At 48.0% G+C, this 15004-nt stretch overlaps 1 protein-coding gene across 1 annotated transcript in view; it reads left to right on the top strand.

Moving 5' to 3' along the window:
* The window catches only part of fam171a1 (family with sequence similarity 171 member A1), a 19317-nt gene extending 8917 nt beyond the window's left edge, over nucleotides 1-10400 (top strand). Inside the window, exons 2-5 of the mRNA XM_038992818.1 lie at nucleotides 4379-4495; nucleotides 6180-6294; nucleotides 6507-6624; nucleotides 6887-10400. Coding sequence (XP_038848746.1) covers nucleotides 4379-4495; nucleotides 6180-6294; nucleotides 6507-6624; nucleotides 6887-8491 — 1955 coding nt within the window. The 3' untranslated portion in view covers nucleotides 8492-10400. The remainder of the gene's footprint in view (nucleotides 1-4378; nucleotides 4496-6179; nucleotides 6295-6506; nucleotides 6625-6886) is intronic.
* The last annotated feature ends 4604 nt before the right edge of the window (nucleotides 10401-15004 follow it).

Below are 15004 nucleotides of genomic sequence, written 5' to 3' on the forward strand. Positions count from 1 at the left end.
ACCATCCAGACTCAATACATTACAGAGAGGAGTTAATGATGTCAATACATTACAGAGAGGAGTTGATGATGTCAATACATTACAGAGAGAGTTAATGATGTCAATACATTACAGAGAGGAGTTAATGATGTAACTACATTACACAGATTAGTTAATGATGTCAATACATTACAGAGAGGAGTTAATGATGTCAATACATTACAGAGAGAGTGAATGATGTCATACATTACAGAGAGGAGTTAATGATGTAACTACATTCACAGATTAGTTAATGATGTCAATACATTACAGAGAGGAGATATGATGTCAATACATTACAGAGAGGAGTTTATGATGTCAATACATTACAGAGAGAGTTAATGATGTCAATACATTACAGAGAGGAGTTAATGATGTCAATACATTACAGAGAGGAGTTAATGATGTCAATACATTACAGAGAGGAGTTAATGATGTCAATACATTACAGAGAGGAGTTAATGATGTCAATACATTACAGAGAGGAGTTAATGATGTCAATACATTAGAGAGAGGAGTTAATGATGTCAATACATTACAGAGAGGAGTTAAACATTAGAGAGAGGAGTTAATGATGTCAATACATTAGAGAGAGGAGTTAATGATGTCAATACATTACAGAGAGGAGATAATGATGTCAATACATTACAGAGAGGAGATAATGATGTCAATACATTAAAGAGAGGAGATATGATGTCAATACAATACAGAGAGGAGTTAATGATGTCAATACATTACAGAGAGGAGTTAATGATGTCAATACATTACAGAGAGGAGTTAATGATGTCAATACATTACAGAGAGGAGTTAATGATGTAACTACCATCCAGACTCAATACATTACAGAGAGGAGTAATGATGCAATACATACACAGATTAGTTAATGATGTCAATACATTACAGAGAGGAGATATTATGTCATTACCATCCAGTTCACATCTGAACAGAGTTCATGATGACGTCCTACAAACTCTCACAAAGGACTAGTACTAATGTAAAGGTGACCAGTATTGACTCTGTGTGCTGCTTGCGTGTGTTTGTATGGTGTGTGTGTGTGTGCGATGCCTTACAGCCAGAGATACAATACACTAATGTAAACGGTCATCCAGTGAGAGTTGACTCCTCAAGAGGACTGGGTTGGGCTGTTTCTGTGCTTAGCTGTACTGGTCCATGGGGATCGATGACAACTGTGTGTGAGGGAGGAGGGGGGAGGGAGCCGCAGCGTTTCACAAAGATGCTGAGTCACAGGCATTTCTCTCCTTCTCTTGTTTCTTTCTCCCCCTCCCTGTACATTAGTCTCTTGTTCTCTCTCCCCTCCTGTACATTAGTCTCTTGTTTCTCTCTCCCCCCTCCCTGTACATTAGTCTCTTGTTTCTCTCTCCCCCTCCCTGTACATTAGTCTCTGTGCTCTCTCCCCCCTCCTGTACATTAGTCTCTTGTTCTCTCTCCCCCCTCCCTGTACATTAGTCTCTTGTTTCTCTCTCCCCCTCCCTGTACATTAGTCTCTTGTTTCTCTCTCCCCCCTCCCTGTCACTAGTCTCTTGTTCTCTCTCCCCCTCCTTACATTAGTCTCTTGTTTCTCTCCCCCCTCCCTGTACATTAGTCTCTTGTTTCTCTCCCCCCTCCCTGTACATTAGTCTCTTGTTTCTCTCTCCCCCCTCCCTGTACATTAGTCTCTTGTTTCTCTCTCCCCCCTCCCTGTACATTAGTCTTTGTTTCTCTCTCCCCTCCTGTACATTAGTCTCTTGTTTCTCTCTCCCCCTCCCTGTACATTAGTCTCTTGTTTCTCTCTCCCCCCTCCCTGTACATTAGTCTCTTGTTTCTCTCTCCCCCTCCCTGTACATTAGTCTCTTGTTTCTCTCTCCCCCTCCCTGTACATAGTCTCTTGTTTCTCTCTCCCCTCCCTGTACATTAGTCTCTTGTTTCTCTCCCCTCCCTTACATTAGTCTCTTGTTTCTCTCTCCCCTCCCTGTACAAGTCTCTTGTTTCTCTCTCCCCCCTCCCTGTACATTAGTCTCTGTTTTCTCTCTCCCCCCTCCCTGTACATTAGTCTCTTGTTTCTCTCTCCCCCTCCCTGTACATTAGTCTCTTGTTTCTCTCTCCCCCTCCCTGTACATTAGTCTCTTGTTTCTCTCTCCCCCTCCCTGTACATTAGTCTCTTGTTTCTCTCTCCCCCTCCTGTATATTAGTCTCTTGTTTCTCTGCCCCCTCCCTGTACATTAGGCTCTTGTTTCTCTCTCCCCCTCCCTGTACATTAGTCTCTTGTTTCTCTCTCCCCCCTCCCTGTACATTAGTCTCTTGTTCTCTCTCCCCCTCCCTGTACATTAGTCTCTTGTTTCTCTCCCCCCCTCCCTGTACACAGTCTCTTGTTTCTCTCTCCCCTCCTGTCATTAGTCTCTTGTTTCTCTCTCCCCTCCCTGTACATTAGTCTCTTGTTTCTCTCCCCCTCCCTGTACATTAGTTCTTGTTTCTCTCTCCCCCCTCCTGTACATTAGTCTCTTGTTTCTCTCTCCCCCTCCCTGTACATTAGTCTCTTGTTCTCTCTTCCCCCTCCCTGTACATTAGTCTCTTGTTTCTCTCTCCCCCTCCTGTACATTGTCTTGTTTCTCTCTTCCCTCCCTGTACATTAGTCTCTTGTTTCTCTCTCCCCTCCTGTACATAGTCTCTTGTTTCTTCTCCCCCCTCCCTGTACATTAGTCTCTTGTTTCTCTCTCCCCCTCCCTGTACATTAGTCTCTTGTTTCTCCCTCCCCCTCCCTGTACATTAGTCTCTTGTTCTTTCTCCCCCTCCCTGTACATTAGTCTTGTTTCTCTCTCCCCCTCCCTGTACATTAGGCTCGTTTCTTTCTCCCCTCCCTGTACATTAGGCTCTTGTTTCTCTCCCCTCCCTGTACATTAGGCTCTTGTTTCTTCTCCCCCTCCTGTACATTAGTCTCTTGTTTCTTCTTCACCTCCCTGTACATTAGGCTCTTGTTTCTCTCCCCCTCCCTGTACATTAGTCTTTGTTTCTTCTTCCCCCCCTGTACATTAGGCTCTTGTTTTTCTCCCCCTCCCTGTACATTAGCTCTTGTTTCTCTCTCCCCTCCTGTACATTAGGCTCTTGTTTCTCTCTCCCCTCCCTGTACATAGTCTCTTGTTTCTCTCTCCCCCTCCCTGTACATTAGTCTCTTGTTTCTCTCTCCCTCCCTGTACATTAGTCTCTTGTTTCTCTCCCCCTCCTGTACATTAGTCTCTTTTTCTCTCTCCCCCTCCCTGTACATTAGTCTCTTGTTTCTTTCTCCCCTCCCTGTACATTAGGCTCTTTGTTTCTTCTCCCCCTCCTGTCATTAGTCTCTTGTTTCTCTCTTCACCTCCCTGTACATTAGGCTCTTGTTCTCTCTCCCCTCCCTGTACATTAGGCTCTTGTTTCTTTCTCCCCCTCCCTGTACATTAGTCTCTTGTTTCTCTCTTCACCTCCCTGTACATTGGCTCTTGTTTCTTTCTCCCCCTCCCTGTACATTGGCTCTTGTTTCTTTCCCCCCTCCCTGTACATTAGGCTCTTGATTCTCTCTTCACCTCCCTGTACATTAGGCTCTTGTTTCTCTCTCCCCCTCCCTGTACATTAGGCTCTTGTTTCTCTCTCCCCCTCCCTGTACATTAGGCTCTTGTTTCTCTCTCCCCCTCCCTGTACATTAGGCTCTTGTTTCTCTCTTCACCTCCCTGTACATTAGGCTCTTGTTTCTTTCTCCCCCTCCCTGTACATTAGGCTCTTGTTTCTTTCTCCCCCTCCCTGTACATTAGTCTCTTGTTTCTCTCTTCACCTCCCTGTACATTAGGCTCTTGTTTCTCTCTCCCCCTCCCTGTACATTAGGCTCTTGTTTCTCTCTCCCCCCTCCCTGTACATTAGTCTCTTGTTTCTCTCTCCCCCTCCCTGTACATTAGTCTCTTGTTTCTCTCTTCACCTCCCTGTACATTAGTTCTTCCCTTCTAATTGGGTTGCATCAGAGCATCTATAATAGACAGAGAAACCCCTGCAGAGCCCACTGCTGCACTGTCATAGCCCCTCTCATACACAGATCTAGGATCAGCCTACATACCACAAATCCTTATCATACCAATGGTGACGAAATAAAAACTGACATTAGATTGTTGTCCAGGTCGTGTTACCTCATCTTACACAATGACTGTGTCTGGCTATGTTATGATGATACTAGCTCATATGGCTCCTGGCCAGTATGAGTTATGACTGTGTCACTGTGAGTCTGCTGCCTCCCGGTGGTTGACTGGGGAACTGCAGCAGCACAGTGACGAGGCCAAACGCTTTACACTGATTTACTGTGGTTGAAGAGTATATCTCTAACTCTCTCTGTGTTTGTTTGTAGGGGCCTGGTTGAAGAGCAGTCTGGGCTATGTCCAGAGGGAGGGAGACCAGCTCAGCCTAACCTACATCGCCCCTCAGCTGGGATACTGGGTGGCTGCCATGTCCCCACTAGACACAGGTACCAACACACACCATGTCCCCACTAGACACAGGTACCAACACACACCATGTCCCCACTAGACACAGGTACCAACACACACCATGTCCCCACTAGACACAGGTACCAACACACACCATGTCCCCACTAGACACAGGTAGGTACCAACACACACCATGTCCCCACTAGACACAGGTACCAACACACACCATGTCCCCACTAGACACAGGTACCAACACACACCATGTCCCCACTAGACACAGGTACCAACACACACCATGTCCCCACTAGACACAGGTACCAACACACACCATGTCCCCACTAGACACAGGTACCAACACACACCATGTCCCCACTAGACACAGGTACCAACACACACCATGTCCCCACTAGACACAGGTACCAACACACACCATGTCCCCTCTAGACACAGGTACCAACACACACCATGTCCCCACTAGACACAGGTACCAACACACACCATGTCCCCACTAGACACAGGTACCAACACACACCATGTCCCCACTAGACACAGGTACCAACACACACCATGTCCCCACTAGACACAGGTACCAACACACACCATGTCCCCTCTAGACACAGGTACCAACACACACCATGTCCCCACTAGACACAGGTACCAACACACACCATGTCCCCACTAGACACAGGTACCAACACACACCATGTCCCCACTAGACACAGGTACCAACACACACCATGTCCCCTCTAGACACAGGTACCAACACACACCATGTCCCCTCTAGACACAGGTACCAACACACACCATGTCCCCACTAGACACAGGTACCAACACACACCATGTCCCCACTAGACACAGGTACCAACACACACCATGTCCCCTCTAGACACAGGTACCAACACACACCATGTCCCCACTAGACACAGGTACCAACACACACCATGTCCCCACTAGACACAGGTACCAACACACACCATGTCCCCACTAGACACAGGTACCAACACACACCATGTCCCCACTAGACACAGGTACCAACACACACCATGTCCCCACTAGACACAGGTACCAACACACACCATGTCCCCACTAGACACAGGTACCAACACACACCATGTCCCCTCTAGACACAGGTACCAACACACACCATGTCCCCACTAGACACAGGTACCAACACACACCATGTCCCCACTAGACACAGGTACCAACACACACCATGTCCCCACTAGACACAGGTACCAACACACACCATGTCCCCACTAGACACAGGTACCAACACACACCATGTCCCCTCTAGACACAGGTACCAACACACACCATGTCCCCACTAGACACAGGTACCAACACACACCATGTCCCCACTAGACACAGGTACCAACACACACCATGTCCCCACTAGACACAGGTAGGTACCAACACACACCATGTCCCCACTAGACACAGGTACCAACACACACCATGTCCCCTCTAGACACAGGTACCAACACACACCATGTCCCCACTAGACACAGGTACCAACACACACCATGTCCCCACTAGACACAGGTACCAACACACACCATGTCCCCACTAGACACAGGTACCAACACACACCATGTCCCCACTAGACACAGGTACCAACACACACCATGTCCCCACTAGACACAGGTACCAACACACACATTTAAAACAGGTATAACTTCCTCTGTGAACCGTAAAAAAAAAAGAATGTGTCTGTTTCTGCAGGTCCGGTGGTGGCAAAGGACATCAGTACGTACCACACTGTCTTCCTATTGGCCATACTGGGAGGCATGGCTGTCATCCTCCTCTGCCTGCTCTGTCTACTACTGTACTACTGCAGGTCTGTCCATCTGTCTGGATCAATGGACTTCCCTGCTGACTGTCATAAGTGTGTCTTGTGTGTCAGTGAAGCAGTCTTGAGTTTCAACAGGACTGTCTTCTCTTTCCTCTCCCCTTCTCTCTCTCCCTCCCTGTCTCTCTCTCTCGCTCTCCCCGTTTCTCTCTCCCTGTCTCTCCCTCACTATCTCCCTCTCCCTGTCTCCCTCTTTCCAGGCGTGGTTGTGTGAAGCCTCGTCTGTCCCAGCGGAAGCTGACTCTGTCGTCTGGTCTGGAGGGCAGTAAGAGAGACCAGTCCACCTCCATGTCCCACCTCAACCTCATCAGCAGCGAGGTCAGTCAACACCCAGGCCAGGGACCACTGGTCTCTTCATACAAACATGCTTTCTCCCTTTGCCACTGCACTTTGGAACTGCCATTGCACTTTCCATTGTTATAATCACAGATAATATTCTGTTGTTTTTTCACTTTTGTGTTGGTGTGTATTGATGGTATTGTTCCTGTGTGTTCTGTGTATTTTGTTTGAAGAGCATGTTAGATAATGGCATAGCACTACTGTCTGTGGAACTGACACTAAAACCTTATCACATCTCTAGGTTCATTTGGAGCTGGTCTCTACGACAGCAGAACCCGACATGACCACGCCCATGCTCAAACCCTCCTCCTACGATCGCCATGACCTGGTCTCCCATGGCAACCACAGTCGCATGTCGCTAGGAAACCACAGCCGAAGTCGTCATGGTTCGTCGCTAGGCAACCTGACGCCGCGCAGCAGAGACTACCGTCAGTCTGTGGAGACGTTCCCGTTAAAGTCAGCCCTCTCCACCGGGACGGATGCCGGCTACCGCCAATCATACACCTCCATCTGCTCATCCATCAATCAGCTCCCAGATAGACTTTCCTCCTCAAATCAGGTGCAGGCGTCAGCAAGTCAATTGAGTGGTGTTGGGGAGGGCGGGACTAGTGTGCGTGAGGCTACCTCGCCCTGCTCCCCACCTGTCTCCCCTATCAGAGGAGAGGGGTGTGAGCGCAGACCCCCAGACTACCTCCTGTCCCGGTCTGTGGACCACCTGGGCTCCCTGCCCCTCTCCCTCCCCAGGCAGCTGCTGTGCTGTGGGTCCGTGGACCTGCTGAGTGGAGGAGACGGTTACCCCAGGAGGATCCGGCCCACACTGGTGATCCCAGCCCACTACATGCGCCTGCCGGGGGAGCACCCGCTGTGTGGCCAGGCCCTGTTCTTACAGACTGACCAGCAGAGTGACCTGGAGACCATCCAGGCTGAGCTCAACGCCTCACACTCCCAGCAGCCCCTGGGGCAAACACACGCCGATTATGCTACCGCCTCAGCCAACCAGGGACAAGGAGAGGGGCAAGGGGAGTGGAGCAGCCTATCAGAGTCCCTGTCTATCCCGACAGCACTTGGGGAGGCAGGGATTATGCAAATGAACGGCGAGGACACGCTATTGGCCGAGAGGAAACTGATGGAACTGCGGGGAGGGAAGCCCCTCACACACCCGCGCGCCTGGTTCGTCTCATTGGACGGTCGGTCTAACGCCATCAGACACTCTTACATAGACTTGCAGCGGGCTGGGCAAGCCAAGGGGAATCCAGGTGGAGGAGGTAGCCATGGTAACAACAGTGGTGGTAGACATGTCAACGGAAACGACGCAAGTCTGGACTCCGGGGTGGACCTGAATGAGCCCAGAGCAGGGCGGAGGGGGAGGGAGGTAGAGAGGAAGGTAGGAGAGAGGGAAAGAGAGAAAGACAGAGAGAGGGGGAGGACAAAGAGCGGCCCTCCTGCCATGGCCTACACCCAGCTGGTATATGTGGATGACCTGGAGGGGGAGACTCCTGAGTGTAGCCCCCAGGACAGCCCTTTAGGTCCAGGGTTGCAGAACACACAGGAACATCAACAAGTAGAGGAAGAGGAGGAGGACAGAGGAGAGGAAGACGAGGCGGAAGAGGAACACAGAGGAGAGGGGATGATACAGGAAAAGGCTCCTTCACCCCTCTCCTCCCCCTCCTCCTCCTCCTCCTCTCCACCCCCACTCACAGAGACGGAGGGTGTGGTCTTCAGGACTGACAATGACCAGACGGCCCTATTGTCTGTTGCCCCTGACGACCACGGAGAGGAGGAGAAGAAGAGCCCCTGGCAGAAGAGGGAGGAGCGCCCCCTACTGGCAGTCTTTAACCTCAAATAACCTCTGACCCTTGAACTATGACCTTACTTCCCCTCCCACCACCCCACCCCAGAGTGACATGAAGAAGGATTGGCCAGCTATAGATCCAGATCATTCAGGAAGTACATCTGCACTGGGAGCTAAATGGAACTTTCAGTGAATGGAAACGATTGGAACAGTTGGAACTCCATACATTCTAATGTCTAATCCTTCCTGTGTTTCATCATAGCCCCACACTACATGGACAGGCCACTGACTAGACATGCCATAGAGACTTTGTCTGAGTGATACAGATGAACTCCTGAAGTAAAAACAAACTAAACAACGTCAGAGAACATGTAATGCACAACTGCTATGCCTTTAGTAAATTAGCTGTCAGCAAAAATGGGCTGTAGAATAAAGTAGAGACAGACAATGAGTGTTTCAATACTTAGCAGCAGCCTCCTTTCCTCAGTCTTATCTGCTTCAGTCTACTGATCTGAAAAGCATTGGACAAGTAAAAGCAATATGGCGGATGTCTACTGGCAGGTCTAGGTAGAAGGAGTAGTAGTGTTTTAAGATCAGTAACTAGGACAGGATTTACATACAGCAGGAAAGGAAGCTACTCTAATGTATAATGCTGCAGGTAGATGTTGCCCAGAGGCACAGATCTACGATCAGTTTTTCCCCCACAAGTCTTAATTTGGGCGGCAGGTAGCCTAGCGGTTAGAGCGGTGGGCCAGTAACGTAAAGATCGCTGGTTCGAATACCCAAGCCAAGAAGGTGAAAAATCTGTCGATGTGCCCTTGAGCAAGGCACTTAACCCTGATTTGCTCCATTTGCTCCGTACTACTATGGCTGCATCTATCCAGTGTATGTGACACTAAAACATATTTTGTTTAGTTATTTTTTTAGGTTTCCATTTTCCAACGTTTAGGGTACCTTAGATTAGTGTGTGTGTAACTTCAGTTTCCCATCCACACGACTGGTGAATCAGATAATGGGATACAGCCCCCTCTGTTGGTGACTGTTGATATTGCAGCACTCGACCAGTGAGGTTTATTATGAAGGTTTTTGTGTGTTGAACCACTGACTTCGGCATACTTTGCTCTGAACGGCTGGCTATGCATCACTTTTATACAGTTGCTTGAGATGCCTTGTTTTGTAATTTTAAGTACTCTGTGATTTTAGTTGCCAAACTATTTTACTCAAATACGTTTATGCTATTTTCTACTCGGATATGTTTTATCGTTTTTTTCCCTTACTGTAAGTACAGAGTTTTAAAACACACACACACCCAAGCCTTTTCTCTGAAACCAAACTGCATCCTGAGGTTTGGAAACCACTAATCGACTTCCTCGTTTTCCAAGTGCCTTTGAACAAGTTGACTCGTACACATCAGTTGATCAGTTCAGTTAGCTATTTATTTCTCCTCTCCCCTGTTGAGCTCTAACCCTCCACTACCTCATCCCTCTCTCCTCTCCTCCCTCTGTCCCTGGCAGACAGCATGCAGTAACCCCCTCTCTCCTCTCCTCAGTCACAAAGGGAGGATGCTGTGTGGCCATAGCTAGATTGTTTATTGACTTTTGCATCTGCCTCTGTGTGCCAGTGTGTGGGCCCGTCTCTGTCTGTAGTCATGTCTTTCTGCGCAAGCATGTGCCTGAGTGTTCATATCTGTGCGTGCAGACAATATACTGCAGGTCGTGTGTGTGGGTGACAGCATATGACATCTGAGGCATTACAGTGTATATAGTTCTCTCCTCTACATGTTGACATGTGAGCTAGTGTTGTGAATGACCCCTCATCCTCTCTCTCTCTCTCTGTACTCCATCACCATAGTAACCACTCTGGGAGAGTACTGTATGTTACTGTTCCATCCATTCTGAATGTCTTAACTGGTTGCTTGTATTATAATTTACGCTTATTATTCTGAATAAAGAGACAAACTGGACTTCTGCATCTTCTGTGTATTGTTTAGCACTAGTCTAGAGACTATAGAGCACGTTTGGGTGTAGTAGAATTAAGGAGAACATAATTGAGTTATCCTCTGTAGATCAACGTCAAATGTGTGCAAGCTTCAGGATTAGACTGTATCCAGATGCATGGTTCACATTCTGCTCTTATGGTTTTTGTTAATGTATCTGATAACTAAAGCAGTAGTCATGGCTACATGTTCTACATTACTGAGCCACACCGAATTATGGTAAAGCTTTTCATTCCCTTATGGTTGACCTCTTCGTTTCCATTAGGCTTGTCAGATTTCATGCTCCTTTTGACGGACCTGTATATAGACAGGAAATCAATCAACATCTTGCTGACAGGGAGAACCTGACTCCCCTCTCAAGGCTTGCCCGGTTGGCAGTTACTAACGGGTGGATTTAAGGGAGCAGCATATCAACCCACCATCGGGACATAATGGCCAGAGAACCTGCAGCTCAGCCGTTTCCCCCTGAATTCAGTAGCTGACGGACGCGCTCCATAGCGTGGCAATGTTGATGTTATTTTCTTAAATACAGTACCAGTCAAAAGTTTGGACAAACCTACTCATTAAAGGGTTTTTCTTTATTTTTACTATTTTCTACATAGAATAATAGTGAAGATGTCAAAACACATGGAATCATGTAGTAACCAAAAAAAATTTAAACAAATAAAAATATTTTATATTTGACATTCTTCAAAGTACTTCAAAGTTTGCCACCCTTTGTCTTGATGACAGCTTTGCACACTCTTGGCATTCTCTCAACCAGCTTCATGAGGTAGTCACCTGGAATGCATTTCCATTAACATGTGTGCCTTGTTAAAAGGTAGGGATGGTATACAGAAGATAGCCCTATTTGGTAAAAGAACAAGTCCATATTATGGCAAGAACAGATGAAATAAGCAGAGAGAAACAACTGTCCATCATTATTTTAAGACATGAAGGTCAGTCAATCTGGAACATTTCAGTCGCAAAAACCATCAAGTGCTATGATGAAACTGGCTCTTATGAGGACCGCCACAGGAAAGGAAGACCCAGAGTTACCTCTGCTGCAGAGGATAAGTTTACATTTACATTTAAGTCATTTAGCAGACGCTCTTATCCAGAGCGACTTACAAATTGGTGCATTCACCTTATGATATCCAGTGGAACAGCCACTTTACAATAGTGCATCTAAATCTTTTAAGGGGGGGGGGGGGGGGGGGTTAGAAGGATTACTTTATCCTATCCTAGGTATTCCTTAAAGAGGTGGGGTTTCAGGTGTCTCCGGAAGGTGGTGATTGACTCCGCTGTCCTGGCGTCGTGAGGGAGTTTGTTCCACCATTGGGGTGCCAGAGCAGCGAACAGTTTTGACTGGGCTGAGCGGGAACTGTACTTCCTCAGAGGTAGGGAGGCGAGCAGGCCAGAGGTGGATGAACGCAGTGCCCTTGTTTGGGTGTAGGGCCTGATCAGAGCCTGAAGGTACGGAGGTGCCGTTCCCCTCACAGCTCCGTAGGCAAGCACCATGGTCTTGTAGCGGATGCGAGCTTCAACTGGAAGCCAGTGGAGAGAGCGGAGGAGCGGGGTGACGTGAGAGAACTTGGGAAGGTTGAACACCAGACGGGCTGCGGCGTTCTGGATGAGTTGTAGGGGTTTAATGGCACAGGCAGGGAGCCCAGCCAACAGCGAGTTGCAGTAATCCAGACGGGAGATGACAAGTGCCTGGATTAGGACCTGCGCCGCTTCCTGTGTGAGGCAGGGTCGTACTCTGCGGATGTTGTAGAGCATGAACCTACAGGAACGGGCCACCGCCTTGATGTTAGTTGAGAACGACAGGGTGTTGTCCAGGATCACGCCAAGGTTCTTAGCGCTCTGGGAGGAGGACACAATGGAGTTGTCAACCGTGATGGCGAGATCATGGAACGGGCAGTCCTTCCCCGGGAGGAAGAGCAGCTCCGTCTTGCCGAGGTTCAGCTTGAGGTGGTGATCCGTCATCCACACTGATATGTCTGCCAGACATGCAGAGATGCGATTCGCCACCTGGTTATCAGAAGGGGGAAAGGAGAAGATTAATTGTGTGTCGTCTGCATAGCAATGATAGGAGAGACCATGTGAGGTTATGACAGAGCCAAGTGACTTGGTGTATAGCGAGAATAGGAGAGGGCCTAGAACAGAGCCCTGGGGGACACCAGTGGTGAGAGCACGTGGTGAGGAGACAGATTCTCGCCACGCCACCTGGTAGGAGCGACCTGTCAGGTAGGACGCAATCCAAGCGTGGGCCGCGCCGGAGATGCCCAACTCGGAGAGGGTGGAGAGGAGGATCTGATGGTTCACAGTATCAAAGGCAGCCGATAGGTCTAGAAGGATGAGAGCAGAGGAGAGAGAGTTAGCTTTAGCAGTGCGGAGCTCCTCCGTGACACAGAGAAGAGCAGTCTCAGTTGAATGACTAGTCTTGAAACCTGACTGATTTGGATCAAGTTCATTAGAGTTAACTGCACCTCAGATTGCAGCCCAAATAAATACAGAGTTCAAGTCTCAACATCAACTGTTCAGAGGAAACTGCGTGAATCAGGCCATCCTGGTCCAATTGCTGCAAAGAAACCACTACTAAAGGACACCAATAAGAAGAGACTTGCATGGGCCAAGAAACACGAGCAATGGACATAAGATCGTGGAAATTTGTCTTTTGGTCTGATGAGTCCAAATTTGAGATTTTTGGTTCCAACCGTCGTGTCTTTGTGAGACACAAAGTAGGTGAACGGATGATCTCCATGTGTGGATCCCACCGTGAAGTATGGAGAAGGTGTGATGGTGTGGGGGTGCTTTGCTGGTGACACTGTGATTTATTTAGAATTCAAGACACACTTAACCAGCATGGCTACCACACCATTCTGCAGCGATACGCCATCACATCTGGGTTGCGCTTAGTGAAACTATAATTTGTTTTTCAACAGGACAATGACCCAAAACACACCTACAGGCTGTGTAAGGACTATTTGACCAAGGAGAGTGATGGAGTGCTGTATCAGATGACCTGGCCTCCACAATCACCCGACCTCAACCCAATTGAGATTGTTTGGGAAGAGTTGGACTGTAGAGGGAAGGAAAAGCAGCCAACAAGTGCTCAGCATATGTGGGAACTCCTTCAAGACTGTTGGAAAAGCATTCCTCATGAAGCTGGTTGAGTGTATGCCAAGAGTGTGCAAAGCTGTCATCAAGGAAAAGGGTGGCTACTTTGAAGAATCTCAAATATAAAGTATATTTATATTTGTTTAAAAAAAAAATGGGTTACTACATAATTCCATATGTGTTATTTCATAGTTGTCTTCACTAATATTCTACAATGTAGAAAATAGTCAAAATAAAGAAAAACCCTTGAATGAGTAGATGTGTCCAAAATGTTGATTGGTACCGTATATACAAAAGTTTGAACACCCATTCAAATTAGTGGATTAGGCCATTTCAGCCACACCCGTTGCTGACAGGTGTATAAAATCGAGCACACGGCCATGCAATCTCCATAAACAAACATTGGCAGTAGAATGGCCTTACTGAATAGCTCAGTGACTTTCAACATGGCACTGTCATAGGATGCCACCTTTCCAACAAGTCAGTTTGTCAAATTTCTGCCCTGCTAGAGCTGCCCCGGTCAACTCTAAGTGCTGTTATTGTGAAGTGGAAACATCTAGGAGCAACAACGGCTCAGCCACAAAGTGGTAGGCCACACAAGCTCACAGAACTGGATTTCTGAAGCGCGTCTATCCTTGGTTGCAACACTCACTACCAAGTTCCAAACTGCCTCTGCAAGCAACGTCAGCACATGAACTGTTCGTCCGGAGCTGAGTTTCCATGGCCGAGCAGCCGCATACAAGCCTAAGATCACCATGCGCAATGCCAAGCGTCGGCTAGAGTGGTGTAAAGCTCGCCGCCATTGGACTCTGGAGCAGTGGAAACGTGTTCTCTGGAGTGATGAATTACGCTTCACCATCTGGCAGTCCGACAGACGAATCTGGGTTTTGCAGATGCCAGGAGAAGAACGCTACCTGCCCGAATGTTTGGCAACTGTAAAGTTTGGTGGAGAAGGAATAAGGGTCTGGGGTGGTTTTTCATGGTTTGTGCTAGGCCCCTTAGTTCCAGAGAAGGGAAGTCTTAACGCTACAGCATACAATCACATTCTAGACGATTCTGTGCTTCAAACTTTGTGGCAACCGTTTGAAGAAGGCCCTTTCCTGTTTCAGCATGACATTGCCCCCGTGCACAAAGTGAGGTCCATGCAGAAATGTTTTGAGATTGGTGTGGAAGAAGTTGACTGGCCTGCACAGGGCACCTGACCTCAACCCCATCGAACACCTTTGGGATGAATTGGAACGCCGACTGCGAGCCAGGCCTAACCTCACTAATGCCTTTGTGGCTGAATGGAAACAAGTCCCTGCAGCAATGTTCCAACATCTAGTGGAAAACCAGGAGAGTAGAGGCTGTTATAGCAACAAAGGGGGACCAACTCCATATTAATGCCCATGCTTTTGGAATAAGATGTTCGACGAGCAAGTGTCCACATACTTTTGGTCATGTAGTGTATCACTGACCTCTCCTTGTTT

The sequence above is a fragment of the Salvelinus namaycush genome, chromosome 5 (assembly GCF_016432855.1).
Source record: "Salvelinus namaycush isolate Seneca chromosome 5, SaNama_1.0, whole genome shotgun sequence".
NCBI lineage: Eukaryota > Metazoa > Chordata > Actinopteri > Salmoniformes > Salmonidae > Salvelinus > Salvelinus namaycush.